The sequence below is a fragment of the Vanessa tameamea genome, chromosome Z, assembly GCF_037043105.1.
Source record: "Vanessa tameamea isolate UH-Manoa-2023 chromosome Z, ilVanTame1 primary haplotype, whole genome shotgun sequence".
Taxonomy (NCBI): Eukaryota; Metazoa; Arthropoda; class Insecta; order Lepidoptera; family Nymphalidae; genus Vanessa; species Vanessa tameamea.
In genome coordinates, this window is record NC_087341.1 from 227540 (window position 1) to 245566 (window position 18027).

Here is an 18027-nt window from a genome sequence, read left to right on the forward strand (position 1 = left end):
TGTGAATACATGCTTGAACTCGTAGTCGACGCGAGTACTAGAAACTAAGCTTAAATTAATATCACTATTTAACTGTATTGAAAGTACTGCTGAGACAGCTTATAGTTAGTAGTTTTTTAAAAACCAACTGTCAGTTTTCGTTTCGAGCCTCGCAAGACGAAAGTCACTTTATCGTTTGCTAACCGCTCTCCGTCACTAACAGGATTACGGGCGGGATTCACAAAAGACTTTCAAAGATCCCAATAAGCTTTGTAGACGTCCTCCAGCTTACATACCTACACGTGCAAGCACGCACTGACCAAGAAGAAAATAGCTTCCACAATTTTATAGACAAGCACTTTTAAACCTTTTGTCCTTGCAACAATTTCAACTCGAGCTTATTGAAAATGCAATAAAACCGTTTGCCATACAATTTCTTCTACTTCAAGTTGAACTTGGATTCATTCGTATATGTACCTACGTTTCATCCATCTTTAGGTTTGCTTTGAACTGACCAGGAATTCGAGTCTTCAGTGACCGAGTTACATATCTGATAATCCTCTGTGCCAATCGTGCACAACGTGTCCGAGTTCACAGTTTCTTAGACGGCTATTTTATAAATTTATAATTGGTAGTCTTAGTTTTTGTTTGTTGTTAATTATTTTTTAAAACAAAAACATGTTTCAAATCGAGTAACTGCCGCAAAATCGACCCGAATATAATAATCTCTTAAGGTAGCATCTCCTCAACTCCATTAGCGGAGTACGTTTAGTTGCGGATCTCATGAAATATTCTATTATATATCAGTTGCAATTTCTATTTCAAACACACCTAGCCCTGTTTGCGGGCGCAATTCTCTCGAAGCAGTCGTCACGTCCGCTGTGCACATCTCGAAGAACGAAGAACGATGCATCTTCTGTATTAATACATCATTTGCTCGCAACTAAGTGAGACAGACAAATTGCCCGAACAAATTTAATATTTATTGGACAGAAGGGTGTGCGATCAATCAGGCGAGGAGGATGAGGGCGCGCGCTCTTTTTTAGCTGATTACTTCGACAACAATCGTTATGATTTAAAAAATTAACTTTTATAATATATTTTTCATTGAGGATTTCATTAATACGCCGCAACATCAGGGATTGGCAACGACGGTTGCCATCAGATTAGTTGTGATCATTTGGAAGTGCAATAGAGTTTTATACATGTACACTATAAAAGAACAAATAAAAATAAATAACCCACAAATTGTACGTGAAATATAATATAAACAATAAAGTTTATACGATATAGGACGTTTTGAAACGTTTTATAGTCGACCGGCGTCTAAGGTATAATGCGGCTGCTAGATAGCTGAGAATCAGACATTAAATATTTAAAAGTGTTAAAGATCATCATAAAGTCAAAATGGAGCCGCAGCCGACAGATACACTGGAAGCTGAATCGTTGATTAGTTGCTGGCCGGTGATTGGCGGAAGTATCGACTCGTAGGTGTCGTTGATATGATACTCATTGAATTTGCTTCTTTTTAAATGTATATGACCTTGTTCGGACGAGACAAAGAATTTAACAAAACTCGCAACCAAATTAACATCGACAACTAAGCGATACGTGTTTCGAAAATTAAAATTCTTTCCTAAGCTATACAATCCATTAACAAAGCACGTCCACTTACTACGTAGAACTTGAAGTATTACGGTTTCCGTAAGAGTACGCTCGATTAAAACGCAAATACCTCGTCATAGGCCACAGTGACACAAAACAGTTCGAAAAACCGAAAGATGTAAATAATCGTCTGCGGCTTAAGCTATAACCATATGTCTCAGTATATCGTATACGCGAGGATATTTTTTGTAAAATAAAAACAAACAGTATACAAAATAAGCATTCCTCGTCGCATTTGTCAAGTGCGGCTTATGTTAACTTTGTAGGAAAACGTGTGGCCTGAAAAAATGCGCGCCTTCACCTCTCTGAGACATTTAGTCGTTAAAAATATGAATGTTTCAACGCTAAGACACAGAACCCGCTCGGAGCAGTTGCGATTCACGGGCGGCGGTTCCCAGGATACAAACATTTCTACGGCGGCTCCCGTCGCATGCTTTTATATTTCTACTAGTTTCGATTTGGTTGTTTCCAAAATTGTATCGAGTGTTTACTTAAAATAACTTTACTAATTGTAAATTATTAATAATATACATTTTATACAGATTTTGTGTTTTTTAAGTGATGTAACATATTGTTCTAGCACGTGATCCGTTTGTCATAGTCTTCTCGTCTTTACCGTACGCCTTATTTAGACCAGTGGAAATTATTGTACAAGAAATAACAGGTTTTGCAAATTGTTATTATAAGGAAATTATTAACGTCGCTAGTGTATTGTGGTGGTGGCGTGGTGTTTCATACTCGTGACGGAACGCATTATATGGTACACGGCGTCGATGTCGCCAAGAGCGGTGCGAGAGACGCCGCGTGCAAAAGTGCTCTTAATTATTTACGCTGCTAAGCTCACAACGCCGTACCACGGCGGCTAGACAACTTAGATAGGCTAAATGAATGAAATTTATGAAAACCCTTACTTTTACTAATATTAAATCTTTTTTCTCGAGTTGCATAGACTCTGCTCGTACATTTGCGTAATTTATTTTTAAAAAGACCGCCGTACCGAAACCTAACGAAATTCCGTAGCCAATCGTCCGCAATAAAACGTGCGAAGAACTCAAGCCAGTACACCGTTCGTGTATTATTCAAGGAGGGTAGAGTTGAGCACATGTGTCCGCTGACAATTCACGGTCCACCGTGATAGCAAATACGAGAAGTTTCGCTTTTTCGAAACGAATATAAAGTTAATTGGAAAAATGGTTCGTCCGTTCTATTTGTTACATTGAAGATGCACCAAGCATTCCCGACCAGCCTACTTCCGTGATAGTCTTGGAGATTAATGGCGAGAGTGGAGAGGATTGAGTAATGTGAGGCACGATACCTCTTTGCATTTAATATCGGAACATAAAACATTGCCCGATACGCGTACGCTCCAGCGGCTCGTCGAAGTGCAATTTACCCCATACAACCCCATTGGGATGAATTTTTTTAATGTAATTCACGATTGCAATCGAAAAGCTGATGCGTCCATGGTCCGAGCTGTAATAAAATAGCTATATAAAAATATGAATTTTCTTAAACACTCCACAGTATCTTTCACGGGCTTTCGAGGGCCGCATTAATTGGAGGGCTCCTAAATGGGTTGAACAGAGGGAAAACAACGTAAGTAGGTGAAATATGAAAGAGCTCGCTAAGTTTTAATTCTGTCGATTCAACTTCTTGGATGGCACGTGTTAATAATTCAGCGGGGAGGGGGGGGGGCGGCGACCGCATCGTTACCGTGCGCCAGCCCGCGCCACAACAACATATACGGCCGCTGGAAGGCGCTGGAAGGCGCTGCCTTCGATCTATTAAAACTTATTTCGATTGATTAACAATTTCATAAAATATATATTACTAGTGGTCGCTTTTTCGAAATGAACTAATTCAATAAAACTATACAATACATTGATTCGAAAGATCATTATTACATTAAAAAAACACAAATGTTAAAAAAGTTGAATTGTTTTTTCCTTCGACATGATTGTATGACGTGTATTATATCATTGGCTGTATACACGTAAACTATGAATGTTTCATTTTGATCTAAGCGTGATATGTCCATACCTAAGCGTGTGTCAAACGTGTACTGGTGTATGGAATGATTTTTTATCAATTTAATGTATTTCAAATTAATTTATTTTTTATATATTATATATTAGCTTCATTGCATTCCTTCTCCAATTAAACATTAACTGTGCCAAATTTTATGCTCCTAAAACTACGCAATTTACGTAAAAAGGGTTCGTTTGTGCTACATGAAATTAAACAGCCCTGTAATTATGTAATTTAATCAAAAATGTTGTGAGAGAAAAATAATTTCCTTAAAAACCGTATTCTTAAAAAAAATCGTCTCATTCCGCCAAAATATTTTATAATTTGCTGACGAGGCACATCTAGTGTGGCCGCCGCCCGCGGGTGGAGTCGCTAGTCGCCGGTAGGTACGTCTTTACGGTAGGGTGTATCGTAGAGGTTCTGTGCGAGCCTTTTTACGACTGTTTCACGCAGTTTTGAAGCGCGGCGTGCCAAAGATCGTGCAGCTTCAATCACCGACGTTATTAGTAAATACACTTTAACCGACGCGCCTTTACCGTATATTTACTCGGCGGTTTTTATGCCGGGATAACTTCGAAATATGTCTCAAATAAATAAAGATTGAAAACATCAGTCAGCGCGGAGTTTATTGGAGAATCACTTGAGAGCCGAAGATCTGCTTATACCGAGACATTTACTTAACATTCCCTATGTTCCAGTAATGAAAAGTTATAACTATTACAATTTTATTATGAATATAATCCGTAATATTTAAAAATATTCAAAATAAATTTTATATTAAACTAATCCGCTAACGTTACGCGAGAATCCTCACCGTAACTAGTATATGAAGCCTTCCAGGCTGCCAATACGTAAGAATGTTTACGCGACTGTGTGCCGGCAATTACGGCTGAATCAACACGTTGCGGTGGCACCACACGCCGTTGTGATCAAAGTCGTTCGTTAGGGGAACTTATAGCCGAGTGCCGTGATTGCTAACCAGGCTTGGTGCGAACGTCGTGTCAAAACGAACATATTCCATCAAAAATTAATGCAAATGTTGTTCATTTTTTTTTTATAACGTTGAACTAACAAACTGAGTATACTATTGGTATCACGTGCGCGTGCTTGTGTGAGTGCTTGCTTTTAAGTATCGTAAGCGGTTCCATAAACACATATGTCTATTATCACAAGGAACTCTGGGCCCAACATCCCAATTACGTATATATGTATGTAATATATTGCCTGGAAGTCAACAAGCATTAACTCCACGTCTAACGTCTTTTTTATCATCTGTATAATCTTCTATTGAATAACATGCCTTCTTTACCAATGTATTTTTTACAAATGATTTGAATCTATGAAACGGCAACGTTAAAAATGTCTCCGGAATTTTATTATAGAAACGGATACCTTGCCCCAAGAAGGATTTATTGACTTTGCGGAGTCGGAAACTTGGCGTTATAAGCTTATCCTTACTTCTTGTGCACATACAATGATTACCACTGATTTTATGAAAGTGATAAATGTTACTGTAAATATACATAATGTTGTTGTAAATATATTGTGACGCAACAGTGAGTATTCCTACTTTGTTAAAAACATCCCGAAGAGAGTCTCTTGCTCCAAAATTATAAATAGACCGGATTGCTCTCTTTTGTAAAATAAGAACAGATTCAATATCTGCAACTTTACCCCAAAGTAATATTCCATACGACATAATACTGTGAAAATAACCAAAATATACTAGACGAGCGGTATCAATGTCAGTTAGTCTGACCACAGTGGTCAGAAGTTAAATTATTTGTTACTGACACTTCGTATATTTCACAGTCACAATACACATTGTCAATGCACGTAGAAGTATCGCTGGTTATTCGTGTCGGTTCATTAACTCTGTGCGTTAGATTAAATGACTTAACAAGGTGACCGACCGAACACTCGACGAAGTTTCTTTTAATAGGTCGACGTTAAAGTCACCACATCCGATTACATATTTATTACTTTTACATATCTTTTTAAGAGTATCCTCAATAGTGGTCTCAAATAGGTAAAAATCTCCTGATGGGGCCGGTACACGCATGTATGTACGTACTGTGGAATTTCCCCAGTACATTTACTGGGGAAATTCCACGCAGGATAGTTCCATAGTACGTTCCATAGAGAGAACCACAATATCCTTTCGAGATTTTCAAACTATATCATTCCGTACTAATATTAATGAGCCACCACGAATATCATTCCCTCTTACGAATGTACTTGACAGTTCAAAGTTTGGGATATTAAATATGTCACAACTTTTAATCCAATGCTCTGTGAAACAAAATATATGAGTTTTATAACACTCCGAAAATAATTCTATTTCATGATCTTTGCCACCTATGCCCTGCATATTTTGATGTATACTATTTAAGTAGGAGAGCATTTTGTCATTTTATTTAGGTTAAATTATGAATTTTAATATTTTTACTTTAATATATAAATTAGATTATTATTTTTATTATTATACATATGACCCTTGGTAACATTACACATAAAATAATTATTAATATTGTGAGCAATCAGGTTACCAATTTGTCTTCTGGATTTTATCGGTAGGTACACAGTACCCTCTGTCAACTTAAATCTATAAATGAATTTATTAATGTCAAATAACATAAAATCATTGCTAAAATATCGGGTCAAATTGCATAAACATATATTTAAGTTATAATTATGTAAATTCTGTGCATCTGTAAAGGTATGTGAATATGGAAAAGTACTAATTATAAATTTGCATTTCTTTTGATTTTGAATTTCAAATAATAATTTTGTATCCTTAACCAAATTCGTTTTGTTCAGAGACAAACTGTCACCATGTATTAATACAACTATATTATTGGAAACCAGTCCAGAATCCAGATGATCCAGTTTCTGGAGTCGATCGAAGTCCACGAGAACGCGAACGAGTACGTTTACGTTTGAAAGTAGCAATAGCAATGTATCGGTTCTTGGTTGTATTTTTTCTATATTAAATATTAAGGAGCGGTAAACCTCGCCCCGAACATAAAGTTTGGCCGCGGTGTATCACCTGCTCCTACGTCTCCGTACAAACGTGTTTTATCGACTGGAGTTGGATTTAAATGAAGTACATCGATATTTATGTTAGGATTCGAATGTTTATGTTACGTGTATAGTTTAATTATTTAAATATTATCTTTAATTCACTTTAATAACGTATATGAGGAAAACAAACTCATTACAGCTCTATGACACTATACGTTTATCGTTACGCTTGTTTATAGGAATCATTTACAAAACACGCAAACGTTTGAGTCAAGACGAGACAAGGGAGGTACCGCTGTAAATATAGGATTCGTTTTACGGGAACAGAATTGCATTTAAGTTGATAAACCATTTCCAAACGAGACTGAAAAAATATACTTGAAACTACTAAGATGCATCTTGCTTATTTTAAGTTGAAATCCGAGACGTATTTGAATTAATTTACACCCAAATAGTCCTTTCATTTATATAAGTATTTTAGGTAAATTAGGAAGATCATTTTATATCAAATTTATAAGACAATCAATTTCCAAATTCGATAACCACTTAACTGGCTTTAGCCACGATTAGATTAGATAACACATTCGTCCAAAATGTTATCATCCACTTCTGACTCCTACTGTGTGGGTACTGTCTATCAGAAGGCCGACGAGTGACCGTCGCCGCGTCGGCCCGAGGTACTCAGCCCGATGAGTCTAAATTTATTTATGTGATCTCCATTTGCGTAAACATTGCCGACAACAAAACTATTAAGTACTTTAGTAAAATTTAAGTACTAAATTAACATTTTTAAGGCATCCGCATCGTCACCAAATCAAGAGCAGCAATTTCTGTGTTACTATATATTTGAAAGGGTCATATAATAGCATAGCATTTTTTTAATAAGCATACTACATCTGTCATGTTTTTATTTTTCTCCTACTAACGGTTATTCGTAGCCTCTTGATCCGTAAGTAGTATTATCATCATCGAAAACATCGCAAAACTAACTATTGTTAAGTTTGTCGTGCGTAGTCAGAAGGGGAACATGCGAGCGAATATTATGCTGTATGTCATACGTGATGGAAGGATAACATTCATATCGAATTCGTTGTGATATATTCAATTGCGTTGTAGTGTAAAATAAAGTTTTATTCCACTTTCAATTATCAAAAAGGGGAATCTTAAAAATATTTTTGATAAGAATACTTTTTTTTCGTAAATTTAGTTAAGTATTGTGTATTGTCGCTAGCACCAAAGTTTAAAATATTTGTGGTTCAAAATTCAGTTTCAACATTTGATCCACACAAACAGATGTTAAGACAAACTATATCTAGCTATACACGATGCCGATTGAGTTAATGAGACTGAGTGGTAACAAAGACAACAAAGTCTTTAACATTTCATGTATATAGGTACGTATGAATAGCGGTTACAGTGAGCTAACCTAAGTGATATTGTATCTGTAATATTAGAACTGAATAAAAACTTATTTTAAAAAAAGAGCAGTGACTAGCCACCCCTCGTACTAACTAATACTATAACTAATAGGCTCTACCACCGCCTGCCTAAATGTATCCTAAGCCTATTCGATCTCATACCGCGTGCAGTTCAGCTGATGAATATCTGCCGGGGTCGGTGGTGTACCGATTGTTAGGTTTGCAGGAAAAGTGAATGGAAGCAGTTTTCAAACGCAATACCCACCTGTACTCGCGGCAGGGCTCAGCGGATGCTCAGCTGCGACGACCTCTAACAAAAAGCATACTTTAGTAATCTTTCATAGCAAATCGCAAAGCCATTGAATTCGCAGAGCAGTCTTCGCAGCGCCGTATGCTTTTTGCTAGAGGCTTTGAGCCTGAAGTTTTAGATCAACAAAAACGCTAAATTAATTTGAATTCGCCGGCTCGTCGGAGGTGAAGATCGTCAAGTACACGTGTTGCTGCACGAAATATATTTCGGGAGCGGCCGGCAGACAAGACGGCTGCCTGAATGTCGAACAGTAACGCGTATTCATTTTGATATTAAGTTCCATATATAGCAGTATTAATTACTTATTTAAATCACATTTGAAATTAAAGTTTATTTTGAAAACAAAATATTGTTTTCGGTATATTTGATAACATTTGTAGCAATATAAGCGATACCTGTTTTGTTATTGATAGTAATCCAAGGAAACTTCAATGACAGACAAAAAGTTTATCGATTTCGACCTCTCGACATTGTCAATCATTCGGCAAAATGTCGATTAATTACATCACTCTTTATCGTTGCCGAGGTGACCAGCAACCTGGACCCACAACAGTAGGTAACGTGTTTGTTGCTAAGCAGAAGATTAACCTACTACTACGCATATTCATTATTATTTGGAATGAAAATTACAATTTATAAATGCCGATCACGTGTTTTTTTGTCTGCATTTTTCTCTAGGTACACATGCCTTTTATGATAGACCGCCCTTATATATTATAGATCTGTTCACTTACGAAGGCGCGCCCGTCCACGTTCAAATATTTTATCGGCGTGCATTATTTGACTGAGCGACTCTCGTCCTACAACGTGTCTTAGCGTGCGTAAGTCGAGTGACAGTTAAGACTGCAAAAAAATATAAATTAGATTATATTTGCGGATAATTTCATTAAACATTAAACAATTTAAGGCCATTGTGAATGAATAGATGATTGGTTATATATTTTTTATTGAAAATAAAACAAATATATTCAGCAGAGCGTATTTTTTAATATTATTTCTAATTCTAATAATTGTATTGTTCTACTCCACCCGTACAAACAATATGTTCCCGTACTGAATAGGCGAGCTACGCAACGTAATATGACCGATTTAGTTGTCACGGTTTGTAATATTTGTGTATTTATAAGGAAGCAAGTATTCTATAGTCCATCCTATATTGCTTGCAAATATACCGTTTGAATATTAGACAATGTTACCTGGGTCGCTGATACTATATAGACGCACTTTATACGCACTCTCGTGGAACCCTTTAAACTGCCCTGCTGTACTCGTACGAACAGGATCAAAGTCATTCATTCGAAGCTTCCATTCGAGATTACACAGATCAGGTACCCACACTCGTGCGAAGCGCTTTGTTTTGTGTGTACGAGAAGTTTGTATTTGTCTCTCATATGGGGCTTATGAATATCTCAAATGTGTAAATTGTATCTAAATGTGATTCAGATCAATATCTCTATTTTGAACTCATTCGTAGGCTCCGCCCATATCAAACGAAAGCGTCATTTCTTCTTACAACCACAATTTGCTTGCAATATATTTTATAATCTGGTTTAGTCGTTTTTTCAGGAACAACAGAAAATATGTTTTCTGTATAACCATCAACCAACGTATTTTATAAGTACAAATTATACTTTACTTGTAATATTTATTCTGTAAAGAGGATAGACTAACACAACAATTACCTAAAATATTTAGTAAATTTTGAATGATTGTAATTCGTTTTTGATCCGTCAAATAGAGGTAGTTTATGTTTAGGATTATACCCCAGACTACCATAAAATATAAGAGTTGTGAAAAAAATAATCACAAACGTAAAAACAGACGCCAAATTCTGTAATCAGGTAAGTATAGGCCCGTTACACGCGCAGTCAGTCGGCAGTCGTTATAGGCCCACACGTTTTAATAGCTTTCATTTACTGACAATGCATTCAATAAAGATATTCCAACGGAAGGGGTTTGCGGGCGGACCTCTACGTGGATTAATAATGAAATCGACAGCCCGGCGACAGCCCTGGCTCACCATCCGTGAGATGCAAGAGCGCTGTCGCGTGTACAAGAAATTCAATTTAGCCGTTCCGTGTATGATCGAATAATTGATCTTGTAACTACTTCGAATTTATAAAGGGCTTTATAGAAAACATTGCAGACGGTTTATTGAGTGAATTTCTGATCAGATGGTCACGTTAATAGTCATTGTAGTACGACATCAAACCCTACCTTAGTCTCATTATTGTTACTAAAATGTCGCCGAAAGAAGCTGAGCGGATACTTCTTTTGACTAGTTTTGTAATTATTTACAACTTCAAATGTAATGTATAAATCCGAACTAAAGCCACGTATCCATGAACTCTTAAGACTTTAGCTGTGACAGAGAGTTATCTCGATATGCGTAGCAATCATGGAGCAACACGTCGTCTAAAGCGCGACGAAGAAATTAATTGGATCTGGCGGTTTATGCGCGCGCACGTTTCCGAGACCGATTCTTTAGGTATACATTACGATTTACGACGATAACGGTTTACATTTTACTAGATTACCTGCTTTTTTTATTCAAAAGTAATTTCTGACGCCTTCGACTTAAACAGGCACTTAACAGGTTATACAAGGTCGCTTTTTACTTTTAGAGCACCAAAAGTACATATTTTGAATATTCAGTCATTTAACGTTTTGAGTTAATTAAGGCGAGCTGAGTGGAGTGGAGTGTTGAATCTGATAATGTGAACAGTAGCACAATTACAGCTATCAAACATCTTGAGGGAACGGACTTTGTCTGAGATGCCAACAATAGCGAACAATGCAACAGAACACAATCAAAGGCGATGTGAAGTTTGCAAACACGCGAAAAAACTTTCAAGTACATTTTCATAAAAAAAAAACAATATTTAAAATCGAGATCTCTGGCGAGATAAGTGTAGTTTGCGCGTTTAGTTTTTACACAATTACATAAAGACAGTGTCGTACCTCACATTTCAAAGATATCAATATTCTTGTTGTACCTTGGTGTATGTGTGTGTATGTATGTATAGTATGTATATCTACCTATTCTGTTAACAAACGATGCATTTCATATAATCTATACTTACCTTTACTGTTTTATAAAGCTAGAGTTTATAAATATCATATTATGAAGTCAAAATGTATTATGTCTTTATTTGGTACACTGCTCTGACACAAATGAAAACTTTGCAGACATTCGATTTTTAACTCAACCCCATAATTTTAAAAGTAACTGTGGTTTCCATCTCCGCACCGACAATGCAAATGAACCGGCAAAGAGTTTTAATTAAATCACTTATTTAAAATAAACGAAACGATCAATAATACAAGTAGTCGGCGTTGAATCAATCGCGGCAACTCGTAGCTGCCGGCAACGGAGGATCTGTATGAACATCAGTATTTTTTCAGAATCGATGCTTATGCTGATGAGTAAAATACAGAAGATAATTTTTTTTTCAAGAAAACACTGAAATCATACGAGTTGCGAATCGAATGGATTATTTATTTAATAAATATATAATATAATGTAACGAAACGTAATGATGAAAGTATCGAGTCTGCACCGGCCCGGCGCCCGGCGAGCCGCCGGCCGCCGAGCGCCGACCACGCTCGTATTTACTCATTTAATTATCTGCTGCGCTCCCTAAATCCCTCCACATTCGAAACTTAATTTTCTTCAGCTCGATTGAGAAGTTTCTCATTAATTTTCTATCAAGCGGCAAAGGCGACAGCCGGACAATACAAATACAAAGTAATCAAAATTGTATAATGAAACGTCGGAACGAATTGATTGCCTCTCGTGGTCTAATCGTGGTGTCTGTGGCCTTACGCACCGTATTTATGGCCCGGCACAACCGGGGGCTCGGGGGCTCGTTCACATCGTACATTGCGCAAGATACCGTAGAACATTGTCAAAATATTTTCATAGTTTCTTATAGAAGTGTGCTATTTAAAACTGTACAAGTTACGAGAGTTTTTGTAGAACCGAGTAGATTATTTTGAAATTTCAATATGAAAATATGCTACAGATAAGTTCTTTTTAATAATTTTAATGCCAAATTGATAAAAAAGAACACAGTATTGCACATTAGGTGAATATAACATTACGTAGGGACAATCGAATACTTGGAGCAATCCTACTTTTATGAAGTAATGACACTGACTTCCTTGATCACTCGCACAAAATCGCGTAACGAGACCTTAACAGCAACGAAATGAGCTGAAATTGTCAAAGAGTTATCATTCAGTTGCAGCCTCCCTACTCACATCACGCTTGTTGTTTATTTTAGAGTACATGTATGGTTACTTATTTCTCTCTACGTGAACTTAGCGGAAGCAAATACAGAAACTTTTTAATAGTTTAGTGTCCGCTTTGATGAGATATACTAGTCTTATGCCGCATCCCTGGCGGATTCCTGACCGAAGTTCGTGTGATGTCCAACAACAAAGAGTACACAAAGTACGAGGACTTCGTTTCAAATGTTGCTCATAGAGAGTGCGATCGACGAGTGGATTTCAATTTTCATTATTTAGATGAGGAAGGTGCAGTGCTCATTTTTGTCGGACGAGTTGACTTCGCGTAACTTAAATTGCTCCTGAACATAATTTCGCCGACTCTTACACGTAGTCGAGTCGCCGACGTGCAGGCGTCTAATGTAGGCAAATTATTATAATCTCCGTTTAAAATTTTAATGTAGGTAAGTAGTTGTGAGCAAGTTACCAAAGTGTCGAGGCAAAGCGGCTAAATAAGGCTTCTAACCTAACTTCCGCGGCCGAGCGTTTGATGGAATTACGTTTAAATAAAATAACAACAAAGCCAACGGACGCAGGACGTTTGCTGTTTCACTAAAACATTTCACTGCATCTTTCGTTTCTCGAGGAACGGACGTACATTTTTTAGAAAAAATAAACCTTCAGAAATTATAACTGAAGTTCAAATGTTTTCGACTTCCATAACTTCAATTCATTTATGGTATTAAATAAAGCAATAAAGTACAAAGATATAGGCTGTAGACCCAGACCGTAAGACCGTGTTTTGAATGTTCCTCTAACGGTTTTTATTGTTCGTATTGCATTGTATGATACAAGTTTCCACGGGGAGGATATAATAATGATTTGTATGTAGCTATGAAGCGGGTGATAACGAAGACAAACCGCGGTGTAGAAAATACACTTGTCCTCTAGATCTACGACTCGACCATCATTGCGTTAATGTTTTCATACAGTCGCTCTGTTTATCTGTCTGTCTGTTACTCGTTCAGGGCTAAATGTGATTTTCTTAAAATTAGGTATGAAGCAATCGTGAACATTAAGGAAGGACGTGGGCTACCTTTTATGCCTGACACCCGACGAACAACCCCAACCCCCGAGCGAAGCCGCGATTACAGTTGTCACTTTATATGGGACTGAATGCTTAAAGGTACATAGAAACTAACTTAAAAATAAAACTTTTATTAATAATTTTGGCTTCGGCGACGTCAGTCACTTATAAGCATATAGTTTTTTAAATATTTGTTAATTAACCCAGAGGAGAGAACGCTTTCATTCAACAGATGATTGCGGGATGAAAACGGAGTACGCAGAGTTTTCACGAGTTTAAATAGTAATAATGCGACGCCAGAAATTCTATCATTATTGCACCAACCTGCGGTCAAACAGCGTTCGCTCAGCTTTGGGACATTTGGCCTCACACAATAACAATATTATTTTAAAAATATGTTCTCAAAGCCTCTGCAGTTCAGCGGTTAGGGGCAACTTAAAACGCGAAAGGAGTAAATGTGTTACAAATGCTCTAGATAGTTTTATGAACAATAGGAACGCCATTTGAAGTAGTGGCAAGGCATAATATTTATTAAGATTATCTCCTCCGAGCAACAATAGCAATGATATCACTTTGTTGATAAACAACCGCATTGTGATCTCTAATAGGTCTCAAAAGAAACACAGCGCGCATGGTGGGTTCAGGACAACAGTCTTAGCCGTCTACTATAATATATAGTCATACTTGGTCAGGGCCGGATTTAGGGGAATGCAACCGGGGCAACTGACCAGGGACCTCCCACGTGAGAGGGGACCCCACAGCAAAGATTCCGACGAGTTAACGATTATCTAGATATAGTCAAACTATAATAATGTAACAAATACCTGTTTTAAAAGTTACCGATACAGGTAAATTAATTACAGCTTACAGATTGAAATTAAACTATTAAAATTCATAATGTAATTTATAGGGGTTCATAATTAGGGTTTCACCGCCTCTGTTGGTCAAGGGCCTCCACACCTCTGTGGCCCCAAGGCCTCTGGACCTTTAAATCCGACTCTGTGTTTGCTAATGAATTGGCAATTACCTAGTACTGCAACCATCAAGCAGATTACTAAGCCGAGTGCATTCAATGGGACCGCAATCGCCTACTTATTTTGGTTTAGTAGTTTGGTCTAAATAGCCAAGTTTCGGCTGCGGTGTCGACGGCTGTCTCTCAACTTAATCTGATTCGATATTACATTACTTTTACCACCAGTGTGACCACAACGACCGTTAATTAATTAATTAAATTGTTTTACTGTATTTCATTTGAGAAAAAAGTACTTCAAATAAGAATATATTTATTTAGAGTTTTGGATCAATTTATTTGTATTTTAAAAAATGATCGCGGGTTAACCCATATTATTGAATAATCACATTTACCGGTGATAATCGTTGTGATAAAAATAATATATCACGTATTAAGAATTTCCTGTACGTCGGACGTACTTGTACTTAAATAATAAATCACTTCGTCAGGAAAAAATTGAAGAAAAGTACCTATTTGTGAATAATTTACACAATCTGAGAGCTTTAACATGATTCCGTTCTCACATTTGACGCAAAACATTTAGAATTGTGCCCAAGTCGTCGATTAAAAAATTAAACACTTTTAAAGAACATTTCGCACCGAACGCGGCGCGACGTCTCGAGGGTGTGAAATTAAGTATAAGATGAAATTTGCAGATTCACGTAAGCGCCAATAACGCGGAGTTGTGTGAACAACGCCAAGTTCCGCGGGAAACAACACCTCCTCGGGATTCCGTATTGCTGGCTGTGTGTTTGTTCTCGCTCATACTTTAACTAACAGTTTTTGAAAGTTATTCTGTTAATAATAATAGAATAAGTTAAATAATTGCTTACCACGCTTACCACCGTGCAGACATTGACACTGTACGAAACATCTTACATGTCAAATGCGCCACCAATTTTGGGAACTAAGATCTTACGTTACTTGTGCCTGTAGTTACACTGGCCTACTCATCCTTCAATCTGGAACACGATACTATAAGGATTGCTGTTTGACGGCAGAATATGCGATAAATGGGGTACCTAACGAGATGGGCTCGCACAAAGCCAAGATATTCGATTTAAAATACGATTACGAATATGTGAATATTATATTAAACAAAAAATCGTACATTAATATCTTAAAAGACTATCAATTACGCCGTAATTATTATTTTCCTTTTCCTGATTTTCCGTTCAATTTGAAACATCACTTTTAAAAATGTCGAGACATTTTTAAAAGTGTTTTTAAATTTTGTATAATTCACGGAGTGTTCTTTTTATTTGCACCGGTCACGTGACTGTCAACGCTTTTCGCCGACTTGGACGAACTAAGAGAAATAAACACAACAAACTTTACTTCATCTGATTAATGAATAAATCAATTTTTTTTAACCGGAATGCAAAGAGAGACCCGTTATAAGTTTTTCGTATGCATTTATGTTATGATTTATAGTATGGGAAGCCATCTTAACAATGGTTAAGAACAATAGACGACTAATTAGTGGAAGAACGTCGTTATTATAATGTTCAAATATTTATGTAAATCATTATTTACGCGGTGACACTCGCTTCGTTGTCTGCCTTTTTTTCGGATTAAAGAATTTTTTTTATTCTATTAGGTAGGTGCGTTATATTATTCAGCAACTATTAATTTCCGTATAATCAATAAGTTTACCTTTTTTAATCGAAACGAAGGCAAAATAAATGAAAAAGCAGGCATTTAAAAAAAAACTTAATTAATAAGAAACCGAATAAATAACAAAAATGATAATGATAGAAACTCGTATTGCATTCTGCTTAGAATGTTATACTGTAATACGAGATACTCTAATCATTTTTAACATAACTTTTAAATGTTTCAATTAAATTTTATTGATTGTTTTAATTGTTGATAAAACCAACGGCTATTGGTGTTGTGCATTCCAATATTATATGAGCGTTAAATTACTGCAAGATTCAATGAACAAATGCGTCCCGAATTGAATTATCTGAAATGCAATTCCCAGCGCTAAACGCCCAGTAGCAAACGCACACAACCCATTTTAAAAGTGTAATTAAACAATGATGATCATATTCCCGGAATAACTTAAGTAATAAATTATGATTACCGAGAACTGCCCAGTAACAGTTGTGCATCTCTGTGAATCTGTTCAATTTAGGTTAATTGTTCTAGAACATAGGTTTACAACTTCACAATAAGTAGGCCAAATAATATTTTTAATACTCGTATGTAGTCTAATCATTGTAACGCGTTATCGACGCTCATTACCAACCGAGCAATCGCCGCCGGAATTGAACTCCGCTTACAGATAACAGTAAATATCGCTTGCGAAACTGTGGCGTGGAACAGTAATATAATTTCGTGGGAAGAACACTTACCTCGAGTCGAACTTGTGGCCATCGTCGAGAGTGCCGGTGTAGTGCATCGTGAGCATGTCACCATGTTTAGATTTGACAGAGCAGCCTTCAGGTACGCTGACTACGTCGACCTTAAGTTCGGTGACCTCGGGCCCGGCAAACGTGGCTCCGGCTAGTGCCAGCACCACAAGAACGCAGCGTAATGTCATGGCGAAGTTACGAAAAGTTATGGAATGAACAGAATACGCGTACGCTCCGCACGACCGCTGGCAAACAACTGAAGTGAGTGCGTTCCGCTAACTTGGAATTTGTATAAAGTTTACTGCTTCGCCGTTGCACTGCCCGGCAGTACTGTGTTCTTCTCGATGGCGCTTTTAGGCATATATTAGAGCGAGATAATTATATTTTTATCAGTTTGTCGAGTTGTAGGTGACGCGGCTCCTCTTCGCGTTCGCCACGCACGCGACCGATGACGTGATCTCCTCGTTCGCGCGGCAAATGCGACGTGTTCCACTTTTACCCAAAACTTGGTTCAATTAATAAACATTTCTTTGATAACATATGTATATACAACAAAGTATCACTATAGGAACAATTAAGAGAATAATCTTCAGAAATATTGTTAAAGGTCATCTTATCCCACATTCGTAGATAAAATACTCTAACCATACATACATAGGTATGGCTTTCTTTTACTTGAAACAGTTTTGGTTCCACAATAAGGATAACATATTTATGGAGGAGAATGTTTAAATGATATTTATCACCAAGTACTGCAACATCGATTACACGATTTAAAAACAACTTTATAAAATAAGTATTATAATACTTATGAACAAAACATTCGTGCAACGTGCAAGTTGTTACACGAATATAAAATGTTTACATATTATAAAATGTAAGGATAACGAAGTGAAGCATACAGTTAAAACATT

The 18027-nt window shown here is 36.9% G+C and overlaps 1 protein-coding gene across 2 annotated transcripts in view; it reads right to left on the reverse strand.

Moving 5' to 3' along the window:
* LOC113403999 (FK506-binding protein 2) overlaps positions 1 to 17422 on the reverse strand; it is a 32463-nt gene extending 15041 nt beyond the window's left edge. For both annotated transcript variants that reach the window (XM_026644720.2, XM_026644719.2), the window contains exon 1: positions 17114 to 17422. In XM_026644720.2, the coding sequence (XP_026500505.2) occupies positions 17114 to 17301 (188 nt within the window). In that variant the 5' untranslated portion in view covers positions 17302 to 17422. The remainder of the gene's footprint in view (positions 1 to 17113) is intronic.
* Between the last annotated feature and the right edge of the window lie 605 nt (positions 17423 to 18027).